The sequence below is a fragment of the Vanessa atalanta genome, chromosome 1 (assembly GCF_905147765.1).
Source record: "Vanessa atalanta chromosome 1, ilVanAtal1.2, whole genome shotgun sequence".
NCBI classification, from domain to species: domain Eukaryota; kingdom Metazoa; phylum Arthropoda; class Insecta; order Lepidoptera; family Nymphalidae; genus Vanessa; species Vanessa atalanta.
The window spans coordinates 2,438,052-2,464,727 of NC_061871.1; the positions used below are offsets into that span (position 1 = coordinate 2,438,052).

General features: G+C 30.5%; 3 protein-coding genes across 5 annotated transcripts; 1 reads left to right on the forward strand and 2 right to left on the reverse strand.

Moving 5' to 3' along the window:
- Nucleotides 1-157: 157 nt before the first annotated feature.
- Nucleotides 158-26,676, forward strand: LOC125076798. Its single transcript, XM_047688519.1, has 3 exons — nt 158-185; nt 937-1,019; nt 26,393-26,676. Exons 2-3 carry the CDS (start codon nt 958-960, stop codon nt 26,646-26,648), a joined length of 318 nt encoding a protein of 105 aa, XP_047544475.1. The 5' UTR covers nt 158-185; nt 937-957; the 3' UTR covers nt 26,649-26,676.
- On the reverse strand, nt 3,124-6,680 carry LOC125076321 (low molecular weight phosphotyrosine protein phosphatase-like). Of its 2 annotated transcripts, XM_047688466.1 has the most exons (5): nt 6,663-6,680; nt 4,947-5,027; nt 4,686-4,873; nt 3,919-4,080; nt 3,124-3,291 (listed from the first exon to the last, which is right to left on the reverse strand). In XM_047688466.1, exons 2-5 carry the CDS (start codon nt 4,984-4,986, stop codon nt 3,196-3,198), a joined length of 486 nt encoding a protein of 161 aa, XP_047544422.1. In that variant the 5' UTR covers nt 4,987-5,027; nt 6,663-6,680; the 3' UTR covers nt 3,124-3,195. The 2 variants fall into 2 exon arrangements, with proteins under 2 accessions (XP_047544422.1, XP_047544413.1); XM_047688457.1 differs by lacking the exon at nt 6,663-6,680 and having other exon boundaries at nt 4,947-5,080.
- LOC125076567 (low molecular weight phosphotyrosine protein phosphatase-like) lies at nt 14,365-16,212 on the reverse strand. 2 transcript variants are annotated; one of them, XM_047688482.1, is made up of 5 exons: nt 16,098-16,212; nt 15,781-15,855; nt 15,371-15,558; nt 15,051-15,212; nt 14,365-14,512 (listed from the first exon to the last, which is right to left on the reverse strand). In XM_047688482.1, exons 2-5 carry the CDS (start codon nt 15,818-15,820, stop codon nt 14,417-14,419), a joined length of 486 nt encoding a protein of 161 aa, XP_047544438.1. In that variant the 5' UTR covers nt 15,821-15,855; nt 16,098-16,212; the 3' UTR covers nt 14,365-14,416. The 2 variants fall into 2 exon arrangements, with proteins under 2 accessions (XP_047544438.1, XP_047544452.1); XM_047688496.1 differs by having other exon boundaries at nt 16,029-16,177.

Below are 26,676 nucleotides of genomic sequence, written 5' to 3' on the forward strand. Positions count from 1 at the left end.
TAAAAGATATTGATCTTATTAATCTTTTTTTAATGAACATGACAATCTTAAGGAATTTTTATTGTGCATATATTGTAGACGTAAAACTTTTTGTACAGACAATTGTCAATTATTTAATAGTTTATTCAGCCATAGCCTTCTTAAATTAATTTGATATTTTAGAAACCTATTTTATAAATTTTAAGGTAAGAATTATTATATCATTCATATTAATAATCATTAAGAAATAAATGTGTAATGAATGTTTATTACACAATGTAAGATTAGATTTTTATGAATATATTAAACACTATATCTGAATATATTTTATTTTGAATACTACATTCATTATTTTGCATACTTTTGGTAAACTACTTATCTATAAAATCACAATTATTTATTTTATAACTGAATACAACATCTTTCGTAGTTTTCATTGTGTAGCCTTTTTAGAGAATTTGAAACAATAATGCATTATTTTAATTGCTATATTAATGATAGAATAAAGTTGTCATTATGACACACACATAAACTTCACACTTCTCTTAAATATGCCTCAATAATCCTAATAAAATATACCTACCGTGTCTATGTTTGAAAATGGTTTAAAAATGACGCTTAGAAATAATTTTATAACAGAACAGTTATGTAATTTATAATGTCGGAGAATAACAGAAAATGACTCAAAGGTGATACTTTTCGATTTCTTGCATTCTTTTTTAAAACGTAATTATTATATATGTGTCCTATTTAACACTTAATCTATATAAAATTTAATCGTAAATAAAAAAAGAGTCTAACACGACTATATTCTGCATATTTACAAATGTCTGAAGCTTAAGTCAATAAAATAATTTGCTCAGATAAATTCGGTAGGCGTAATTATTTATGAGCACACTGTAATAATTCAATGATAAAAAGCGTGCGTAAATTGTTTAAATATGAGTTTTTTTACAGGAATCCTTGCATGAAAGAAGCATGGGTGAAGGCATCATTATTTTCGCTCTATGGTATATAGTCATTGCCTACAATTATTTGATGTAAGTGATTTCTCACTACGTATATACGTACATATATACACTGTAGCTATAATGTAGTTTGTTGAGAATCACGATATTTCTCTATATGATTTTATTGTTAAATTGCGAAGTCTTGGTCCTCGCATTTCGGATCTTGACCTCATTGTGTATAAAACGCTAGTTGACAATATTTTAAAAATAATAGAAGTTACCGCACCTCTTCTAGTTCGATTCGTCTAATACCTAATTAAACATAGTTTAAAATAAATTAATAACAATTAAAAGTGTTATTGTATTACGGTTGTATTCAGAACTGGTCAGAATTTATTACTTGTGCGATGTATATTTGACATAGAGCGGAGATCGTTAAGAAACGACTGCCAAAACTAATAATTAACATCTATGTCGGAGCTTCCTCTTTGATCCAAGCTCACTTGGCTAAAGCGATAAATATTCTACGCCACATTGTTACATTTACAACATTGTGTTGTATAAAAATTATTAACTGAATTTGTATCAAAAAAAACTTATCACAATTTCTACGCTAGAAAATTATTTTTTTCCGCAATACGGCATGCGCCTTATATGCTGTTTTTTTTTAATATTACATACATATAATATATTAATAGGATTGGAGATAAACGGGTAAATTTTAAATATAAATATTAAATTATAAACCACATTTTTTTAATATTTTCTATAATTAATAGCAAATGGTGTGAGAATAAAGACAGTAGTCTATTCTGCCTTGACACAGCATTACATAGTACACTTGGTACACTTTAATATGTCATCGCAGACCGTTACCACTTAACAGTGGAGCTAATACGGCTATATCAGAGCAACTTTTGTTATCAAATATTTGTTGCAGATGAATATCAAATCAATTAATTATAAATCAGTATTATGCACCTATGCAGTATCATAATACTCCATAACACTGATTTGTCATAGCCCCACAGTGTTCGATCGAATATATTATCTAGTTTAGATTATATATTCCACCTTCATTCCACTGGCTCACTGAAACTTTCACACCGGAACACAACAATACTAAGTATTGCTACTTGGCGATAGATATTGTGTAAATTGGGATGTACCTACCCACACGGGCTTGCACAAAAAAATCTGTTAAAGATATCGATATTTAAGTTTTTAGGTATCGATATTAAAGACAATTGTCAAAGCCTTTTCCAAACTTATTCCTTTTCGGAATTCATTTTGATATCCCAAATATAGGAATTGTGTGCAACACAGACTACAAAAATCTCTAATACTTAAGAAAATCCAATCGGGTACACGGTTACTTGTAAATAACATTTACTCCTAAAATTTATTACATACTTGACTGCTATATATAATTTAGTTTAGGGCCAATTTTATTACAAATATATAGATACAATTCTGACATTAAAATAATTCAATTATAAACAAAGTGTTAGTTCGAATCCATGCCAAGATACTAGTTTCACGCAAATGGCTCTAGGGTAATTATTTTGGCGCGCATTCTTATCTAATCAGTCTAACGTAGCTTATATTACGATAGGTCGTATTATGAAGTACGGGTCAAGGTGAATTCATCTATTAATCTTTATGATACATTATATGACAAAAATAATTATTTCTAGAAAAGATGTAACAGTTTTGAAATATAGGAAAGTTGATCTGTTAGACCCAATCAATGGAACGTGTCACGTCAAGTTGTCATTTAAAAAATATACTGATCTTTAGTTAATAGCCTTTAAATATGGTAAAAGCATCATCATTACGGAAAGGATGTGCACCTTAGCATCAGCTTCAGTGTGATGCGCTAGACGTTGGATTGATATCCTGTAGAAGTTTTATGAACAAGATCAAAAACACTTGTGTTTACTTGGATTTAAACCCTCGACCTTTACGAAGATCCAAGGGTACAATCAGCTCCACAGCACATTCTATGAATGAACTATCTTATCAGCATTTTATATAACATCTCTTTTTAATGAAATCTACAAAATCATATAAAAATATGCAATAATTTTTTTCAAAATAATATTTATAGCTTTATATGGATATAACCTTTTATTGTCTTGATACAGCTTTTGTGTTAGAAAAAATTATTTGGTAAAAAAAAAAAAAAAACAAATTCAGATTATAATACTTTACTACTAATTGTTATGAATTACATATACATATGGAATGAGTAATAAGTTAAAAATTATTTAATCGCTCCTTTCTCCAACTGCTCCAGGAATCCCTTTGAACACCTCACAGACTGTTGGTAGCATTTCTCAAATCCCGATGAGTCACTATCCTGTAATTAAAACAACATACATATTACTATATATTCTCTCTACATATAAGTATAGATCTACTCACTCATCAAGGCAATCCCTCCATGTTAAATAATTTTTGGATTGCTTTTGTATGAGTGAATTTGTTGGAGTGAGTGAGATAAAAAAGAGTAAAGACAACAAAAAAATACAAATTAGATTATATCTGTTAAGTTTATTTTATTAATATACCCATATATTTATGTGGAAGGGTAAGCCTTTCAAAGTGAATAGATCTATGACCATTTTGTTTATTTCCTTTTAAAAAACAAACATTTGGTCAATAGTTATTTAAAGTAACAGCCTGTATATACTAATGCCTGTGCCTGTGGGTATATCCCACTGCTGTACTAATGCCTCTCCTTAAGAGCTGGTTCAGACCTTATTCCACTACACTGCTTTCATGCATATTGGTTAATATATATGTGTTCATTGTATCAATACAATAATATTGTAGATTGGAAGTTATCATGTAACATCCTGATTCAATGGCCCATTAAAAATATCCTTTATCAATACAAATTGGTAAAAAATAATAGCAGTGATGATCATAATGATACTACCATATATAAATTTCCAAATGTATAATGAAAATAGTTCATGCTTACATAATAAGGGTCTCTAATGATCCTGTCACCTTGGGGATCAAAGTCTCCGAACAATAGCAGTTTGGCTTTCGAACCTTTGGGTGCCCTTTTACTTAAATCCCTCATATTAGCTTCGTCCATTCCAAATATAAAGTCATAATGGTTGAAATCCTCAGATGTTACCTAATAAGTAACAAATATACTTAATTTATTACTTTGCTAAAAGTAAATACAGTTTAGATTAAATTATTTAGTTATAATTTATGACTAAGCAGTAATGTTTTTTAGGTTGTCACTATATGAATAGTATATATATTTATATTAGCTATTTTTAATGTTCTTGTAATATATAATATTCAAATATAATAATATTATGTTGGTATACAAGGTATACAGATTGTTTTACTTTTTGACTATTTATAGCAAAATGAATTACTTTTACTTTCTGTACACTTGACAAATAGCCAAATGAATAGATAAGTAAAATATAAATGTGTATACATGAGTATCAGCATTTGCTATCTAATACAAATATATTACAAGTCGCCTGAATCTGATTTTGAATTACTTAAAAGAAGTAAAGTGGTATTTTTTTTATCTGGTACAAACTGTTCACTCTCTGATGACATTCAACATTATTATTGTTCCCCTCTTATATTATATTATTCTAATATTATTTATTGGTTGATTAAGAAGACCAATATGAAAACTCATTGGAAGACAGTGTGTCTAAAATATTTAGTATAAAAATTCAAGTATTTGTGTTAACAACTCTTTAGCACACATACCTGCCTCGCACAGTTGTTATATGGCACATCATGTTTCTTCATAGTGTCCAGAGCTCTCCAGTCAGGTGGGTTACCAACATGCCAGCTTCCTATCGCAGCACTGTCTACCTCCCATTTATCACCATCTCCAATATCATTTACCGCCTTTTGGAATACACCTTCTGCTATTGGTGACCGACAAATATTTCCTGCGAAAATTCAACCCAGGTCATTTGAACATGTTTTCGTGTACTTAATATTTATTAGATTATTTACACTTACCCAGACATATAAATAAAGCTTTCCTTTTAGCAGTCGACATTGTAGAACTTCTGATTAATTTTAATTAACAATAAATAGTACCTAAAAGGGTTAAAATATACTATTACAAAAATATTAGAATTGAAAGAGAAAAATCTTGTCAAAAATCAATAATAACTGTCAAAGTCATTAGAAACTGAAACTTCGTTTGAAATAATGTGCACAAGATCAATTATTTGGAGCCAAATATTTGAATATACAGTTATCTCCTTTTTTTAATTAGGTAAAATATTATTTTGTATTAAATTAATCAAGAGAATTGTAAATTGTATGTGTAATTTAACTTAATGGATGTATTGTACTTGAAAATCTTAATACATATTTCGAAAACAAAAGTCGGGAAACAAGTCTTACAGCAATATTAACATTATATCCTCTCCACTTATTAGTCAAATCAGATCAGATAGCTCGCAACTTTCTCGACTTGCTCGACTTTCTGTTACACACTTCCGTCCCTTCTTACGAAATCACTCCTAAATATCGCAGGAAAGCAAGAAGAAAGATCTTACTTATCAAAATTTACTATAAATTGAAACTAAGCTTATACTAAGCAATAACGTTACAAAGTCAGTACAATATTTTTCAACAATTCTACTATAAAACCTTAAGGGATAAACAGAATTTGTTGCAAAAAAGACAAATAAACAAAGTTTTTTAAATTCATACTAATAAATTACTTAATAATAATAAGCTAATTGGTAAATGAAAATAATAGACAATGACTACTTTTTAACTATTAGGTACTTTATTACGTTATTCTCGTTATTCTTAGTAGAATATGAAAATAAGATAAATCTAATATGAAATAATTTAATCTCACCAAAACAAAAGCATAGCAAAACGGATTTTACATTGATTCCTATCTTTTCGAGGTTTACTTTACAATTTACAAAAAATATATCCTCTCGTACCACTTTGAGAACCTTAGTAGATCCATCGAGACTAAAGTTAAAAAAAATTATCCTTCATACAAATGATGCGACATTCAGGCCAAAACAGCATCTTCGAGGGTTCTCTATAGTTAAGTAAAGTACATGACCTCGTTTTATCAAATGAAAAAAGGCTACATTTTCAATATCCCGCTCATGCGCACGAAATTAGTGTCGCATATGAAATGTTTAATACACTCAAAAGTAAAACCTAATGGTTAGAAGAGTTACCTTTACGTGGCTCATGCTATAAAGAAAATTCATCCATACATTTATTGTTTCCACCAACCCGCCTTAAACCAGTTTGTCGGGATAAACTCTAAACGTTTGGGTCATATACAGGAAGCAGGCTATTAAGATATTTTTTTTTAATTAAAAGTTACCTGAATTACAACAAATCACACATCGACTAATTCCACTTTGAAATTTGACCCCCATCGCGCCCAAAGAAGTTTCACTTCAATAATATCAGACATAGGTAATATCTAAACGTACCGGGATCACATTGGCGGCTCTCCAAAGTGGATGTCGTATCTGCGCCAATGTTATAAATGATAACTAGCGTTTCGAGCACTGTATACCGGGCAAGCTCAAAATACTCAAATAAATCAAATATTTTGTCATGAATGATCGATGGACTATACTTATTATTAAGAGTTATGTCAAAAATCTAGGCACGGAACGATTCCTTGTAAATATATTTTGTAAACAGACTAGAAGGTATAATTTAGTTTAAGCCATAACGTACGTGTATGCCGTAGGTGTTCATTTTTGATTCACAATTCAAGCCATTATTTATAACATTTCCTCCTTATTTGCCTCGGGGTTAAATATGTTTTTTTAGAACAGAGATCTTGATATTTTAATTTGAAAAGTGAATATCGTAATGAAACTAGACTGTAAATCATCAGTCGGAAAAAAGTTATTAAGCATACAATTTTCATTAAATAACATAACGTACAAATGAACAAAACTGTAATTCATCCAGTTTAAGGGATTATATATGCGGGCTGATGTTATAAGAGTGTCTAATCTTTTTATTTCTCTTTGCTTGCACTATTTATAAATTGCGACTGGGCCGTTTTATTTCCTTTATTCTTGATATATTTTAACTCATTTCCTAGCATAGAAATAATAATAATGTCCTCCTCAAAGAATTTTTGGCTACGGTGGACAAACTTAAGGACTACAAACCTGTGTAGGATATATTTATATTTTTATTACAGGACACTAGTTTGCGACACAAGTGCACTCTCATAATCCGGTGGGACAACATGTACGGCCTGTAAATTTCCCACTGCTGGGCTAAAGCCTCCTCTCTCTTTTGAGGAGCATATTCCACCACGCTGCTCCAGTGCGGGTTGGGGGAATCACATGTAGTAGAATTCCGTTGAAATTAGACACATACTGGTTTCCTCACGATGTATTTTTTTACCGCCGAGCACGAGATGAATTATAAACACAAATTAAGCGCATGAAATTTCAGTAGTGCTTGCCTGGGTTTGAACTCGCAATCATCGTTTAAGATGTAGTACGTATTCTAATCACTACGCCATCTCGGTCTATTAAGTTGTTTTTTGAAATGTATAAATAGACCGATTAAAATGACCATTCGATGATTTCTTCTATTCAGAGTGATTTAAAATATTTATTCAACTTCGCTTAAGATAATTAACGTATGTTTTGAACTAAATTGGTTTTAATGATGCCCGCATATTTATGGTACAAACGTTATTAGTTTTAATTTATTTCAAACAGGACATAATTGATGCAGTTGTATTACAAAACCATAGATAATAACAATGTTTTGTTATCTAAATACGTAGCTTATTTGAACATAGTTTGCTCTTATCTTGCTAATTTAAGTTTACAGATTAACAAAAGATTTGAAGCAATACTACCTAAATAATAATAATAATAAATAATTTTAGCTTATGTCTAATTTGACGATTGTTCAACCCGAACAAGTTGTAATTACTATTTGACAGAATTAAAAAAAAAAGAAGTAATCTTGATTGTAGCGATTATTTTATTATATATATTGGATATAATTAATGTTGTTACTTATAAATTAGAAAACTTATGAGTTATAAATACATTTTTTTTTTATTGTTTATGTTTTTTATCTCATAGTTTAATGAGAGGAGAGTTTTTTCGTTTAATTTTTTTTTTCTTAACAGGACAAATGGCAATATTATAATTATATAATAGTGTTATGATCAAAATTGTGATAAAACATTAAGTAAACTGTTCTTCCACTTTAGTATATAGGTATAACGATTATTGGAAGATCTTATACTAAATATTTTTTAATACAATTTTATAGGTTGGTAATATCTATTAAATACATTTTTCTCACAAGCTCAACTAGGCACGGGTATAACATTGCGGAGCATTAACCATGAAACATGAATTTGAGTCTCATTTCAGAGTAATTTTTCGCTTCACCACAGCGCATCGTTAGAGCGACAAGGTCGTTTGTATACAAATGAAATTGCTTGCATTTAGTTTTGCATGACTATCGTCTCATTATTTCATTCACGAATACGAGTTATTTTTTACGTACATATATTTGAATATTAGCTTTCGAAACATATTCGATAATATCGTACATTTTAGACTATTTTAAACGAAATTGAATAATATTGCACAATAGGAAGGAGGACGGGTTAAAAAAATTGTTTGATCACTCACTTATGTTAACAGATATATTAGTAGTAATACACATTACTATGGTTTCGCCTCATTTCTGGTTTGAAATTAATTCCATCACCCTGCTGCAATGCGGGTTGGTGACAGAATTTTATCTGAGACAAGCAGGTTTCCTGACGAGGTTTTCCTTCACCCCCGAATTATGATTATACAGAGAACTTAAGCCGGGGTTTGAACATAGAGTCTTTCGTCAGTGGCTGACCAGTGGACGTAAGACGTGATTCAAGTGAATTACGCAATAGACCTGACCTTGGATCTGCATTATAATATTAACAGCCATTATTATAAATATGAGTCATTCCTTGTTCGTTGTACCTATAATTACACTGGCTCACCATTCACACCTAACTCAAACTCATTGTGCCCTAATACTAATAGTGCAACATAAGAAGAGCAATATAGTAATTGTTCTTCAGACAGCAAAAAATACTTAAATATTTAAACAGATACACTTTTTATAATGATAATTAAAATAACATAGTGACACGTACATAACGCGTCGCTCAAGCCAACAGTTATTAAAATGCACTCAGAGGAACCGTGGTTTGGCCCACAGGGATTCGACACAAATCTATTCCGAACGGAATTATCTTCGACCTTCATCGTAAAAGGCAGGAATGACGCCGCGCTAATTCACTTCATGTCACAATGGATACATAGAGAACAATTAATATAATACTTTAAAAATAGATACCAGTCGTTATAACAATTACATACAAATTTATTAGTTATAACGTGTTCAAATCCAGGCGTCAAAGTCAAAAATCAATATAGAAGTGTTACACTTATTAATTTGATAGTCAAAAATCTACCACCGGTGGAAATCTACCAAGAAAAACACTCTGCGAGGGATGAATTAATGAATTTTGATGTGCTTAATTCATGTTTATAATACTCTTGCTTGGCGTAGAAAGAAAACATCGCGAGAAAAGCCGCATGTATCTAATTTCAATTAAATTCTGCCACACGTGTCGCAACCGACCCACGTTAGAGCAGCCTGGTGGAATAGTCTTCTATAACCTGCTCCTTAAACGGAGAAGATACCTAAGCCCAAGAGTGGGACATTTGGTGGTTTTATATATACAAACATAAAGAAGATATAACTATGTATAAAGCTGATCAAATAAAATAGGTAGCACTCGAGTAGTAGAGCACTAACAATAGTTTTAATGGCATAAGCTAGGTATTCGTTTCTTGCCAAAATCTCATAACGTCGTCCCGTCTCCATTATCATGCGATAACTTTAAATTACATTTCGTATTACAAATGTTTTCTTTTACCTGAAACGTCAAGGTCGAATTTAAGTGATTTTTATGCTAACGTTACACAAATATAAGTATGATTTGTTTTTGCTGAGTGTTCGTTTAAAAAGAAATGAAAATATATAACTATTCATGATAGTCACTTGTTAATTATTAATTGTAGTAATACAAAACTAAATTGTACAGAAGTAATATAGTAGTCTCTAAAATCAAAGTTTCTTTCGCCCGCTCTTCTCAGGTCATAAGTATTTTCTTTTACAAGGGGTTGTTTTTGATTTGATTTGAAAAATAAATAGCTTTTGTTGAGGTTTCAAATGAAATTAAAAAGTAACAGTGACAAAACGTATTAATCTCATTTTCTAATGTAATTAATTTAAGAAGATTGAACTTTCACGGTTCTAATTGAATAAGTTAAAAATTGAAGGTCATGAAATATAATATCATAAAGAGTAAGTCATTAATCCACTTTTCTACGAAACCACACAATCTTCATTAGTTAGTCAGTTTTTTTTTATTATGTAATCATTTCTATCAACTTATGACATTTTTACCATCTATAATTAAAATAGTAAAACCTCAAAAAAGTTCTAATTAGTTTTTGAGACTCAACAAGTTACAATTATGCTTTGATTAATCAAGATTCAGACTTATAATTAAAATATAGGTTATATATATGTAAAAGTACATGATATTTAAATTAAAATATAATGTATTATTTATAATTGTTATTCACGTATACCTGATACTTGGATACTTCCTTTTATTATTTATTATAGTTATACTAATTTTAGTTGTTTTCCACATAATCATAGACAGGTATTTGCCGTCTCGTCTAACGCCGTGGACATCATCTGTGACTTAATGTTTACAATGATGTTAGCCGATGATGCGATGCGAGATTTGCGACCTTGCTCTGTCCCTCGTATTAACGATCCTATAAATCTATTCCCCGTGGTCAGTTATTCAAACAAACAGATATATTTGATCTCGCATTCTGTATGATAAATCTGATCGAATAAAATAGGTAGGTCAAATATCAAGCACCCAGAGCACCAACAATTACTGGTCGTAGATCTTTGTTCAAAAATGCTTCTTGTTCTATTTTCAAATATCAACATTTTTTTTTTGCTGAGATCATTTTAAGAGGTGAACGTTATATTCTATAATTGGAAGCGTTTGGTAATCATTGAGAACTCCTAATATTTGAGGACACATCATCATCAGGCGACCAATCCGCTGTTTTACTACGAAATTACGGTGAGATAATGTAATGTCGAATGATTCATTTTTAATTAATTTTAGGCGAGTAATCTTGTGTAAACTTGTGGTGTCAAAACACCATCAAGTATCTATATTGTGCTGTAATTACTTATGTATTTCGAGTGATGGTAGTTAGAATGTAAAAACATTTTATTAATAAAAACTATAAGAGCGAAATGAGAAAATCTTGAAAGTTATAATAAGTTGCCTTATTATATAGCATGTAGCAATGAGATATTTAATTCATGAATAGAAATAGAATAGATCTTTAAATAATATTAACATTCGGTATGTGAGTGTAGGACTGAACTGCAGTGCGCAGTAGATATCGATTTCGCGTATCATCTGTAATATGTAATGTACGTACGTCGTATTTGTAGTTTTGTACGTATACCCGTTGATGTTCGAATGTTCAACGACAGCTGAAATGTACGTTGCCTTGTTATTTTTAATTAAGTTTTTCAATTAATCAAAGGTATTGTAAGATATTATAGTTGATGGTCCAGTGTCTGATCTGTCTCCGGCTGTGTCTGATTGCGGTCCAATCGGATTTTAAGAGTAAGGGAAAATGAGTTCACATGTGTTTGCAATGTTTATGTACAAATTGTACACTACGCCTTGTAGCGCTACGCCTTTGCAATCTCAATCACCAAATTAACTTTTTTTAACCATCATGCGATAACAAATCATAAACGAACAACGCAATTTATGCTCTTAGACATATAATTTCCAAGTAATGAAAACTGGTTCAAATTGAACGTCAGTCAAGTGACCCCACGGCGGAAGTAATGCGAGACCGGGGTCTGACTCACGTCTCCGACCGCCGCGCCGGAAACGCATTAAGCAGTCTGCCCACGGGCCACGGCGCAGGCGCAATAGTCATTCATACCATACCACAATATCTCTTTTTCGAACGATTTGTTCTAAATGGAATGTAAAAGTAATTTTGATTTTTTTTTTTTATTTACAAACCAAATTATCGATACTTAGTATATTTTATTGTATGTTGATACATATATTAATCATACGTATATTTTCAGTACTGTTTGTGGATTCAAATCCGGACGAGCATTATTGAGTTTTGACAAACTCATGAGAACTCCCAAGTCTCCGACGAGAAAATAAACTTATATTATACATAACTCACTAGCTAACTTACTAGTTATGTATAATACATAGAAGCTTTTTAATCACTATTTGTCAAAATCCTCGTAGATTGTTATAGGAGTTTGTAATTTATTACATATACGATACATACATTTGGACTTTAAAGCCAATCGCAGACGTGCAAAAGTAATGAACTATAAATGTTACATATTCATGTTTCTTTTTTATATAATTACTAAATACTAAGTATAAAACAAATAAATAAGTATACATTTTTGACATAAAACGCAGTTTAAGCCGGTGAGTTTAACGTGATTAAATTTGCACGAGAATTCGTCAAGGAATGTAGGTGAGAACTATGAACGGTTTTTTTTTCAAAATTCATCTCCCATGGGGCTTAAATAGTTGATGAAAGTTTGTATGGAAATTCGTTACATCAGTTGTTGAAGCTTTTTGTAAGAAGATGAATTTTAGAATGCAAGTTTATATGAAAGTTCCTCATTTTTTAAGTAAAAAATATGGAATTCGTTACTTATGATTCAGCTTATAAACAAAGGACAGTTGGTACTTACATCGTTTTTGAAAATTCATCCCATACTAGGGCTTTATACGGTAGTAAGTCATTTTTTAAATTAAAAAACGATTGTTTAATGTACCTATAACAAATATTTAAACCATAAAACTCTGTTTTCTATTAAGTTCACACGAATTATGATAAATAAACAAATTGATTATAATATTCACGCCTCCACGTTGGTTTGATGTATTAAAGTTGTAGAATGGGTAGGGTCCCCTTATTAACTATGGATATATCATAGCATATGCTTATAACGCCGAGTTTCCGACTCCGTAAAGTCAATAAATCCTTCTTAGGGCTTATTCGATTCTATACTAAAATTTCAAAGATATTTTAACTTTACCGATTCATAAATTGAAATCATTTGTTAAAAACATATTAATAAATAAAGCATATTATTCAACTTCAGATTATATAGATGATAAAAAGGCGTGGAACTATTTAATGACTTTCAGGTAGGATATATTATTTATAAATAAGTGTGTTTAAATAACATAAACTTACTATTGTAAATATTTGAAAAGAAGTAGAATCTACATTCCGAACCGGTAGCATTACTTATACCTAGGTACTTATAGTTCTGTAAAATGATTATTCAAAAAGCCTACTTGAATAAAGTATATGTTGAATTTGTTTAATATACCTACAGCATATTTAGATCAAATTACAAGGCGACTAAAAACAATTACGACTAAAATTTCGTAACAGTCTAGACTTGTTTGTTTATTATTATAAATAATTTGCAATTAAATTAAAACAATATTCCGTTGTATTTTTGTCAGGGTTCCAAATATAAATTTATTATTATCTATTACCGAAAGCCGTTAGGTAGTAAATTGTCGAAAGATATTATAATTGTTTTATAGACATTTCAAGACTGTAATCCAATAGTCACCTTAATATATTGTGGCTTCGTAAATGAAATGTTACCGCTTAGCCCGTATGTTACGTAAACTAATCGTTACACTGAGAACCGTGTCAGTTGACACGTACCTATTTAACATTGCCTTAGTAATAATCATTAATTTAATTTTGCGGGTTTATAATGTTTAAAAGACGAGCAAAACTTTCACGATTATTCAAAAAAAAAAATCACTCGATACAAAAAAAAACTAAAATGACGTAAATGCCAAATGTTTTTTTTTATAAGTATATTCTTAATAATGAATCAAGTAGTAAGTAGTAGAATATTTTTAAGTATTTTGTGATTTTTTTGTCTTACGTAAGATTAGCAAAATGATCATCCTCGCTCTGAAAGCCTGCATATATTATAATACTTGCAGTTTGCACGTTCCCTTAGAAGTTATAAAAATGTTCCAATGGTAACTCACATAAGGTTCGTTCACACTACTTTATAACCGTGTAAAGCCAATTATTATATTGCTGTCAAGTACTTTTCAGCTAAGCTGTAGTGATTTTGTTGGTAATTGTTACACAGCTAAATGCTTTATATATAATTTGGTTTTATTTTTAATTACTGTAACAATATACGGACATTCAAAATTTGGGTACCAGTAAAAAAATCGTTACATATTTATATTCATTTATTGTTCGAAATTCAAATCACAATAACAAATGAATAATCTATTTGACATTTCCTTTCTCTAGTTGCTCTAAGAATCCTTTCGAACACCTGACGGCCTGTTCATAGCACTTCTCAAAGCCTCTGTCGTGGTTATCCTAGGACATTTTTTATATTATTAGTTATAACAGTAGAAATACTTTTATGTTATATAGGTAATGGTACGGTGAATATTCTTTATCAAATTTATTCTGACAATATAATGTTACTAATTGTTTTATAGTTTAAAAATATTTTAGTAAATTATATTGTGCATTGATACTTGTAAAATATAACATAGCTCCAGTTTCTAAAACTATTGTTCAAGGCTGATTAAAATAATTTATCTTCACACTTATTGGTCCATTTACCAATGACCAGTTAGATTAATCAATCAGTTTTCTTTTGTTTCTCATGGCTTTTTTAAAGACCTCAATTTATTGCTGTAAATGTCTTTTTAATTGTGAAAGTACTATTTTATTAGTGAGACGACAATGGATTAGCAATGAAAATCCCTTTGGGTAGATAAAATAAATTAGCAGTTGAGGAACTGGAGTATAGTGTAAGTTAATGTAATTGCAACACAAAAAATTGCTGTTTAAAAGTTATATATTTTTTGATTTTGTTCAATATACAAATTAATAAAATAATACTCACAAAATAAGGATCCCTTATAATTCTCTCACCTTCCGGATCATAGTCCCCAAGCAGTAACACTTTAGCCTTACAATTTTCAGGTGCTAAGCTTTTTAGATCTCTTATATTCATTTCATCCATTCCAAATATAAAATCAAAGTTGTTAAAGTCGTCATTATTTATCTAAAAAGATTTTTTTAATAAATGAATATCTTATCTGTACCCACAATTTTCATACACTTTAGCATTTTTATAATATACACTTGCCATATAGAATATAAGAATATTGAATTAAAAAATATATAATGCAAGTCTCTTAAATATACTATAATTTTGTATACCTGTCTTCCAACATTATTATAGCGTAGTCCATGTTTTCTCATTGTGTTCAATGCTCTATCAGTGGGGGAGTAACCAACGTTCCAGTCCGCTAGCCCAGCACTGTCTACCTCCCAGAGATGTCCTATAGCCATCTTATTCACAGTGTTCTGGAACACAGCTTCTGCTATCGGTGATCGACAGCTGTTCCCTATTTTATACATAAATGCATAGTTCTTTTCATTTTTTAACCAATGTTTTAAAATTTAAATAAAGAATTTTAAGTTCTGTTAAAAATTAACTCTTTGCCACATTTCATTATATAAATCTAAAAAAAAGAATTAATTTTTCCAACTGGTAGTGAATAAATAGTAGTAGTAATATAATGTTAACAGAACTAGAATAAGGAAAGTGAGTAATAAAATAATCTTACCAAGACAAACAAAAAGAGCTTTTTTCTTATCTTCAGACATTTAGTATAATTCATTCACTACTTTATTTCAAAAATCTGAAACATTATAAACATTCAAAACCTTTTTTATTATATAGATTGCATAATAATCAGTTTATTTCAGTTATTTCAAGACATTATTCAATGTTTTTGGTTTCACAATACGTCTAAATAAAGAATTATAACTTAAAAATGATATACCCCTTTTTTAAATTGAAATAAATACATACTATTATTGATTTTACTAAAAACAAATGACAAAAAGTACTCTAGTACTAAGTTCACGAGTAAAAAAATACCTGGTAAAATTTATGTATATAAAGGATGTTAGGTTTGTAAATTCCATAACAGGGTTTTTCTTTGCACGAATACATTTATATTTTATAGTATAATATGACGCTCGTTTTCCTGTTTTGATTTCTTTTTTTTTAAATGTTTTCAAACAAGTAAGAAATTTCTGTCACTGTCATAAAGTATTTAGTTTCAAATTCAAGTCTTTTAGGTATTTGTGTATATATAATTTTGTTTATTAATACAAGCGTCTGAATTAAATCAATATGTAAATGTTTATTAATTTTGTTACGCTCAAATAATTCATAATGTAATCTATTAGTTATCTAGTTGATATTTAATAGTAATTTAGGCGTTATATCGAACGTGCATTCTGTTGATTATATATCGTCATCATCTAGTATCATCAGTTAAAAAATTAAAACAACCAATTAATTATTATCCTTTTTTTACAAGTTTTAGTTTCATTACGATTAAAATATTATCATAATATGTTTGATCTCATATTTTCAGAGAAGTAATAATTAAGTGGATAAGGATAAGATTATATATATATATAAGATAAGTATGAGATATATAGTTTATTATATTAATTGTAGGTACGTTGATTTGTTCGAATACTGACAATATGATTAGCACAGGATTTACAGTAGGGGCACTCGGGACTAGTATCCAGGGCGGTAAATTTTCAGGGCCCGGCAAAATTAAAAAATGACTTATCGAAAATCTTCTATTATTAAATTAATTAAATAAAAAAACTTTAAATAATCTGCTATGAATGAGATATTTTATTTATTTAAAAATTTTGCATAGAAACTTTTTGTTGCTTTATGCAAAACTGCGATAGTATGCATTAATGCTGATACCGGCACTGAATATGACCTAAAACAGAGCATTATATTAATTTCCTTTCACCAGGCTCGGCGGTGTGACGGTTTTGAGTGTAGTCTTATAAAATAGCTTTACAGGTTCTGATTTAATAATTATGCCTCGTGTTAATATGGTGCCATCTCGATTATTTTGATGTATTACCGAGATATTCAAGACAAAAAATTACAACACGACTACGTATCTATATAGTTTGCGAACGATGCATTAGTAGGCAGACTTTACCTTCGGAATTATTGTTGTCAATACACTCAGGGGTATTAAATATATAAAGGTATTCTCGCATAATCATGCTGGCTTAATAATAAATAATGTGTTTGTAAAAAAATATACTCAATTATAAGCATTCTACAAACTCTGCGTTATCTTAGCTATTTGACAGGACTATAACAATTGTCTTTGTCTTACCGGCCAGTTAATTAACATTACCTGAGGTAATAGCTAGCGTGGCCTACCTTCGTAACTTTTCTTTCGCATTTGTTTATATATGTAAGACTAATTCATAATTGAGACTTTTTTTGCCTAACAACATTGCATTTATGAATATTACACACACGCATCACCCTACAATAAGTTTACAAGTAGCGGGTTTCCAACGTGTATTCTTCTGGCTGTTCCCAAAAAAAAGGTCGAAAGCAGGACCCGTCAACGGCTTTACGTATTTTCCGAAACCCCTAAGTGAAGACATTGGCCACTATTGAGATATTCTTGTCAATTTTCCGACACGTAATCAATATCGAGAACCTCGGGGTCTGCTTTAACCAGACTAACGAAAGTGTAAATACATATTGCGATCCAGCGCTGAAGCCGCTGTGGTTCCATGTACATGAGAAGCCATAGAATTAATCCTTTTTGGCGGTAGATCAACTTTATCAGTTAGATTAATTGCAACGAGAAGAACTGCCTATTGAGATATCACTTTCTTTTAAATGGTTTAATTATTTATTTATGATAATTATATATTTATGTATGTATTCCTTAATAATGAACAATAGACAAAGGCTAATTGTTCACTTCTTATATTATCATTTTAATCGTAATATTCATGCGACGAACATCATATAATTAATTTCATTGTTCTCTAATAAGACGACATTATAAAACGCAAGTTTATGGTAAGGATTTCAACCCCCACAAAATGTACTTATCTATTTTAGTGCAACGCATGCGGTTCCCCGTTGGCGATGTCGCCTTAAACGGCAACTACGGATTTAGACATAGATCTCTTTGTCTCGTCGCCTGTTGCTAGGCAGTAAATACTGTTTATAGTTTCCTGGACGTGTTCTTGTATATAACTGCAGTTAACGACGCGTGGGGTTCACGTACAAATGCATATTGCACACCATGCTCCATTTGTGCACACATCACGAAATTCCAAACAAATGTACTTAAGTGCTTTTAACACTTAAATGAAATTACATACATTGGCTCTTTTTAAAACTTTCCTTTTAATTTTATTACATTTTACTTTCATTTCTATATATGTATATGTGAGAGTGTTTACCTACCGTTTCTACTGTTCTCTAATCGTAATTAGTACACGATCATCATTGCCCAAAGGCATCTACAAAATAAGTATTTTGTTAGTGCTTTTATGAGCCCATTTGAATAAAAAATATTTTGCTTCAATTTGATTTAAGAAAGTTATAAATAAGAGAACTACACAGTAATTTCTCACCATAACCCAAGATTATGTAATAAATTATCTTATCTAAATACCACAGGAGCACTGGGTACGCTACGGAGCTTTTAATTTGTTTTTGGAAAATCGAACGATTAATTAAGCATCTGATGGCAATTTCCTTCGCCTAAAGCGAATTCAATTCAATTCAATATAAAAAAATAAAAAACGAAGAAAACCGATGAAAACTCTTCTAACACCGTCACTAAAACATTGCTGTTTGGCGATAGAGTAGTTACAGGTTATTGGAGTGTAGATGTAGTTGGACCTGAAGTAAGTCTAATCAAGATTTTACAAATTTAAAATGTTTTCTACGTCTTTGTAAAGACGATAGCAATCAATACGAACGTAAGTCACAATCACCAATGACGTTGGTACCTTGTACAGTAAGCATGATTAATTGATAACAGATATAGCATGCGGCCATATTGATTTTCTTCCATTACTATTGCAAACCACGGTATTATCTTCAGTTACGCGAAAACAAGCTGTATTATTTAACATCTTATTTTAACATTTATCTCATAAGCCATATTTTGTATTATGAAAATCTTCTGTACTTGTGTCCGAGCTCAGTGACAGACACAAGTACAGAATACTTGGATTGGACCTACAGATAGATTTTAATAAATGTTTGACTGGGTGCTTGGATAGCATAATATATATTTTTATAGCGTAAATTGGTAATATCAAAAAATGTAAACATTAAATATGTTTGGTGTTCATATTAACGAACATTGGTGCGCCACAAACGTTAAATTTAAAAAAAATATTTCCGAATACAAGTTGAAATTTTTAATATATTAATTGAGAACTTTAAAAACCTAATATTCTTTTCCCTCTGTCACCAACACGTGTTTCATATCATTGAGTCATCTATTCATCCTTCATATGACTTTTATGATCAAATTTTATATCATCCATGTACATACATATATAGGAGATATGTAGATAATATAGACGAGATGGGCCGGTGATAAATTCGCGTTTCTGAACTAAAGATTGCTGGCTCTAATCTAGACAAAAACTACAATGTATATTCACGGGCTTAATTTCTGTAAATGATACAATTGAAGGTAATCGTAATATGGTAACATTTAACAAATATAAATGATAAATTTCGCTAAATAAAGATATTAGAATTAGCAGTTCAATAACGTGGTATGGGGGGGGGGGGTCTTTGCTCAGTAGCTCTTTGCTTTATATTCATAATAACTTAGTACTCTATTACTGTACTGTATCTTCAAATCCTTATGATGACAATGAAATTCTCTTATTTGTTGATTAAAAATATATATTTTTTTAATAACACAAAATACACATACGATACGGCTGTTAACACATCGGTATCCGATATACTTCTTAGATAATATTTAGTTTATTTGTCAGGCATTGTTTAAATCTAATCATTTTAACAAATATCGATACGTAGTTTCAAAGATATATATTACAAGATCAACAGTACTGAGTGATCTTGTATTGGTACTTATAGTTTTATAGTATTTGTTTTCTCTTTAATTAATCTAAAACCTAGAACAATAAATTTAAAATATACTTTGTTCATATAGGCTCTTGTGCCTCTAGTTACACTGGCTCACAAACCGGAACACAACGATACTGAGTACTGCTGTTTGACGGTAGAATATCTGATGAGTGGGTGTTACCTACCCAGACGGGCTTGCACAAAACCCTACCCCCAAATAATGATGGTGGAATAAGCTTCAATTCGTCTCCTCAAAAGAAAGGAGGCCTTAGCCCAGCAGTGTCAAATTCACTAGCTGTTACTTATGTAGGCCCATAAAAACCTTTGAAATGTCATTATATAATAATAAATTAAATGTACAGCTAACATCGTTTCGGAATATAATATTCCACCGAGAAAAACTATCAAAAAAAACAACGTAGTTAACTAGTTACTCTTTTCCAACAATTTACAAAGGTGTGTTCATTATTTAGGTACGATTCCATTATTTTTTAATGAAAATCAAAGAATACTAACTATAACACGCTTTCCTTTCATAGATACGTTATTTAGTCGGGTACTAAGCATTATTCCTAATACTTGTTTTTATTCTTTGTGTTCAAATTCAACAATAATCATACCCGATGAAACTTTAATGGCATATTACGATATCACGGCCTGCTTTGTTCGCGTAAATCGATCTTAGAAACGTAACGAAAAGCCACTTCGTTTGTCGTAACAAGCATGTGGGTTGATGTCCCGCAAACGACGACGACGATTCACAATTTGTTTTTCACAATAATATATAAATATATACAATTAAGTAAACCATACGGATGTTAATTATTTATTTTTAATGTAATTAAATCAATTGCACAGATAACAGTAATTAAATTAGAACGAACAAATTGTATGATTTTGCGTGGAAAGGTTAAATTAATTAATCTTAATCTAATTTAGTCCAGTAAATATGCAAGTTCATTATAGATAACATATTATTATATCATTTAATGTATTTAATTAATATTTGTAGCTACTTATATTAACGGTGTGAATCTGTAATGGGTCACGTAATGGGTAGTGCTTGTTATGTGGAAGAATTTTTAGTCAGAATACATTAGGTATGTTATGTTAGAATATATAAAATTGGTAGAAAGTACTAATATTGTCCATTACTAAATCTCATTGTTTAGTTAGTAGGTAGGTATCTAGTATATTGGATAGAACTCCATAAGACTATGTAGTAGTAGAGTTTATGCCAATTAACTTCAGCCATATTGATTACGTTTTTAGTGAACTAGTTGTCGCCCGCGGCTTCGCTCCAGCTTTAGATGTAGGTCGTCAGGTATTAGGAATAAAAATGTAGTCTGTCCTTTCTTGGATTCAAGACTTGCTTTATACCAAATCTTATCAAATTCGGTTCAGTTGGATTGGCCGCGAAACAGAACCAGACAGGCAGAGTTATTTTTGCAATTACAATAAAAGTTAAGATTACAGTTAAGTCTTGCTCAATTAATATGACAGAGTCATTAATAGTGATAACAAGACACTTTCCTTTCGAAAACGGTTCCTAAATACATTATTTAAACCAAAAAAATAATATAAAAAAACAATCAATGTCATGACACGCTTAAATATTACAAAAATATACCTTTCATTTAAAATTAAGTTTCATCAAATTCAATCAAGATCAAAATCTCCCATAACAAAATGTAGTTATATCTAGTAAAGTTTGATTTAAAAAAACACAATAATGGATAAAAAATTCAAACACGTCATCTAGAAATAAATACGATAGTAATCTCGAACTCGAAAAAATAAATCGCAAATCTAATCTTAGTGCAATGACATGTCATGTATTAGCTGCAATTAATAATTATAATATGTGAAAATCAAAAAGTTAGAAATACTTAAATTTTGCAACTTTGACTCGAATTATTGCAAGCAACCCGAGCCCGAAGTTTAAGAATTATTTCAGAATTTCTGTTTTATGTTCCAAGATAATGCTGAATAAGTCGCTGCACGGTGAGTGGGCGGACGTGCCTGCATGTAATCCTCTCGTTATGGCACGACGGCGGGGAACTGATTTAATGACCCACTTGGTTAAACCACCGGATACTCCTAAGAAATATATATCGATGTAGTGATTACTTGATGGATTGACTTATTATTTGTTTTTTTTTTTTAAATTACTTTAGAAGGCTGTTTAATAAACATCACAGATACAATATTAATAATAGGTATATACTGTAAAAAGGGAAAGCTTATCACAAAAACAATATTTAAAATTCGGAAATTCTTCTCGTAATTTTTTATACTAGACATTTGGTTCGGGATCCTTAATTTCTTATTGGTCTAGAATGAATGGTGTTATATTGAAAAAATGAGTACCTAAAATGCGACCACGTGCGTTGAACGCATGATTGCCGTCAGTATACCTGATTGTTATACAAAAAATCTGAACCAAATCAATGACTCGTTTGGATTAAATACAACTTCGTCCCTAAATTTAAGAATTATAATTATTGTTCACCTCGACCATAAAATTTTTGGTATGTTTTACATTTTTTTCCTGCATCATTTTTAATAACAGAATAACTGGAGAGATTAATTAAAAAAAATAAAAAAATGTTTTATTTCAATGATCACACGAATTTTGCGGCACTCGGTACAGATATATCAATCCTTATTCTTTATTCTTATCATCCACAAAAATGGTCAATGCGTCCAAAATAACTTGTCCAATATAAATATTTCCAATTCCTCGTATTGTATTGTTTCTTCTCAATTTTCGATATTCTGTCCACTAATCAATAACAAATCGTGATAGGTCATCAGAAATAGTTATTGAAAGTTTATATTATTTAGCAGTGATTTAGCTAGGCAACCCATTTGCAATTTATCAATGTACATTCTATCTTACATATAATCTTTGTCACATCAAATAACCGACGATGGTATAGGTTTCTTATACCGTATCTTGAGACGGTTACAATAATCGCCGAACTGTGACGCCTTTGTCCGAATTTTTCCATTAGCAAAAAGTGATAAAAAACTTATCACCGTGTGAAATTGTTGTGAACGGCGACCTGCTTCACATCTTCGTTTTATTTATTTATTTTCTATTAACATGTATAATTAATAAAATTCCAACTAATATTTATATATATTATTTATAATATATATTTATAAAAGTAATAAATACTAATATCGGTACATACAAAAAAGGATGAGCCGAGATGCCCCGTTGGTCAGGACACGTGATTATTAGTCGAAAGTTGCGGGTTTAATTCAAACATAAATTATATGATTTTATTATAAAACAAATAGAAGACATTGATCGCTATTTAACCTTCCTCCGAGGACCGAGACTCGAGTAGTCGAGTCGTCCGGCCGGGGTTGTCGGCCTGCGTTTCAAAATAGCGCCCGTAGCTGCGCGCGCGCAAATACCGCAATATATCTAATGCAAATAAAATAATTCAAACCAAATCGCCTCTGCACTACGGTCTGGCTAACTTATAAATAGATTGGAAAAGTTATAACACAATAAATATAAAGATTGAGTAATGTTACTAATTAATTTTATTTTTTTATAATAATTATGGCGTTAAACACTTTAGTTTTATCGTTCTAATACAACATAAAATCTTAAAATAATTCAAACACGTGTTTACAGAGTAAATATGGAATTTAAAAAAAAACTAGTTTTATCGCTGATCATCTTTGACGTAATCGTCAAATCATTCATATATATACACCAAACAAAATGGAAAATCGTAATACAACAGAGCAGGGCGTTACAAATTTGACACCAAGGGAAGTCGGTAGCCGCTGGAATAACGCCAATTCTGTAAGGTCGATAGACGATAGACAGCGCGTATGATAAAAAAAAATAGTCCATCAAAGTTTAACGCCTCTTGATCTTACATAACACGACACAGATCATGTTGTTAATACCAATATAACGTTGATTAAAGGGCAAGTTTATATTGATGTATCGATTCGAAGCTTCATCAATCCGTCTATTTCTATTGGCGTTTAAAATTGAAAGTACGTTTTCGATATTTTGTTACTTGTGCCAGTAAATAATTAATTACACTGGCTTAATAATTTAACAGGGGAATAAATTAATGATAACACATAGCATTGTTACCAAACGATAGATTAACGAATTTGTTTGCGTAGGTTTTCGCTCGAAAATGGTGCTTGGAACTAGAAACATAATCCTGCGTCGGTGTTGTTTTGTTCTGCATTGGTTATTGATTAACATTCTCATAATTTGGTTATTTTTTTACTGGATTATGACGCCGTCCGATGTTGTCTTGAGTGGTATTCTGTAAGCACTGCCTTTGTATTTCACTCATGATAAGCCGACTTTTGGTTATACCTACGCTATTTTTATGTCTGTAGGTAAGATTTAAATGTTTTAATTATATTTAAAATCTGAGAATACGAGATATTAACGCTGGAAGGAAAGGGTTATATTTAATACAGTAAAGAAAACTATTCAGGGAATATATGATCAACGTCTATACATATGTAATAATGAAGCGCGTTTTCCGTGAACAATTTGCCAATAATAAATGACTGCATTGTCAATTAACCGATCGTCACTTTTTCCTGTTTATTCTAGATTATTCTTTTGACAAAATACACGGAAATTCGAACATAATTACAATGAAACATTCAATCTCGTACACGTAGGCATAAAATGGTTATTTAACGTAAGTTTACATATTATTTAAAGCTTAATATTATTCTAATGTATGTGTATGTATGTCTGTTTTTCGCAATAATAAACAATGAACAATATTCTAGACTTTCAAGTAATGTACCTGTATAATTACGTTAATAGGTATGTACTTGTAGAACATTTTTTTCTAAATTCTCACCTTTGTTTGTCCAATATCTCTTTATATTTTGTAACTTTCTAAGTGTGATACTGCGTCTGGTTCTAGGATCTTATATATACCTTTATTTTAAGAATTTTCGACATTTAATACGATTTTTCCTCTGTTTTGTGATCTGAATACAAACGATAGCATTGTTAAAACGCTGTTTTGTTTTACTCATTACACAGTCTGCAATTCCCACGGCCGACCGTAAAATCGATTCGCTTCTTTAGTCCTTGCATTGATAGTTATTTTATTAAAACTATTGATTTTTTTTTATATTCACCCTTTCAATGTTATACGCTGTGGCCTTGTAGCACCAGACATCAGCTTAACATTTTTTTTTTCTATTGATCAATGAATTTCCGCATTTTTTGCATTGCCTCTAGACAGTTTTTTAAGTATTGGTTGGCATGATTAATTTAGTTTAAGAATTGCCGGATTTTAATTTTATCATTCTTTTTTATGGTACGAACGGTAATCTGATGGTACCTATGTGGTAGGATGATTTTATATGCCTTTTTAAGCATTAAGACTCGGATTCAGAAAAGTTAGTCTTATCATAAGTCTGCAAATATATTATACTAAAGATAGAGAAAATGCGTCTAGATAAAAACTAGATTTAAATCCTAGTTCAGTGTTTAGAAATAAACTAGATGTACAGCGCGCTCAGCCCACGCCCGTCGCAAACAGGAAGCGAAGATTAGGTTTACGTTTTGCACTTACCATGTAGTTACAGACTACAGTTACATAATACTGAGTGCGTCTAACTTTTGTTTCTAAAGTTAACCTCGAGACAGATGGCGCATTTACAAGTCTTCCATCGTGAAGACTTAGTAATTTGTAAATTTTTTGTTTTTGTTTATTTATTGTTTTTACATTGAATTGAACCTTTTTCGCAAAGATTTCTAATCTTAAACATAAATTTGTATTTCTTTTTTAATTTTGAGATAAATTTATTTTGACAAATTTAACTAAATAATTAGACGTAACTATTAATAAATACGTCAATCAAATGTAAAGTTTCTTAGCAATAGTGGAAATAATAAAATTGGCCCTATTCCAGTTATTTAGTCTCAAGATCAGCTGTGTGCTTACGTAGCTTCTGAAACGTTTTTTATTTGGATTATCTAACACTATTTACATTAACTAATGCCAATTCCACTTCTGATTCCTCTCAGAATTCGATATATTACACCATTTTTTACGTAAACAAGTTATAAATATCAACATTTAAATGTTCGTTCCATGTAATTGTTATTCTTTTAACTGGTTGACGGTATGTTATTTTACTTTTTTTTTGTTTTTTTTTTTTTTTACTTTTGTTTTCTAATATTGTCTATTTCCACACATCTTAAATTTAATTTATAATACTTACAGTGAAAACTGCGCCAGCATCGAGAAGAATAGTGACGCTCAAAGCAAATCATCACAGATTCCGGATTTTATAATAAAATCTTTAAGTGTACTCGAAGCAGACGTAAAGGAAGATGATATACCCATTACCGAAGAAATAGTAACGCTAGATGTTACTAAAGAACCCGATAAACTTGCTGAAACTGTTGAACCAGCCATTGACAATAATGAAGACACTTCTGTAGACGAATTCATACATGAAGAAATAGATGAAGAATAAAAATGTAATCGTAACGGAAATTTAAAAA

Bases quoted from the DNA above. Each gene is read 5' to 3' on its own strand.
- LOC125076798 (XM_047688519.1), top strand. From the start codon at position 958: ATGGGTGAAGGCATCATTATTTTCGCTCTATGGTATATAGTCATTGCC. The intron at 1,020-26,392 runs GTAAGTGATTTC...TAATACTTACAG, and splicing joins ATTGCCTACAATTATTTGAT to TGAAAACTGCGCCAGCATCG.
- LOC125076321 (XM_047688466.1), bottom strand. From the start codon at position 4,986: ATGTCGACTGCTAAAAGGAAAGCTTTATTTATATGTCTGG. The intron at 4,081-4,685 runs GTATGTGTGCTA...GTTACTTATTAG, and splicing joins ATAACAACTGTGCGAGGCAG to GTAACATCTGAGGATTTCAA. The intron at 3,292-3,918 runs GTAAGCATGAAC...TTTTAATTACAG, and splicing joins TCATTAGAGACCCTTATTAT to GATAGTGACTCATCGGGATT.
- LOC125076567 (XM_047688482.1), bottom strand. From the start codon at position 15,820: ATGTCTGAAGATAAGAAAAAAGCTCTTTTTGTTTGTCTTG. The intron at 15,559-15,780 runs GTAAGATTATTT...TGTATAAAATAG, and splicing joins AGCTCTTTTTGTTTGTCTTG to GGAACAGCTGTCGATCACCG. The intron at 15,213-15,370 runs GTATACAAAATT...AAATCTTTTTAG, and splicing joins ATAATAATGTTGGAAGACAG to ATAAATAATGACGACTTTAA.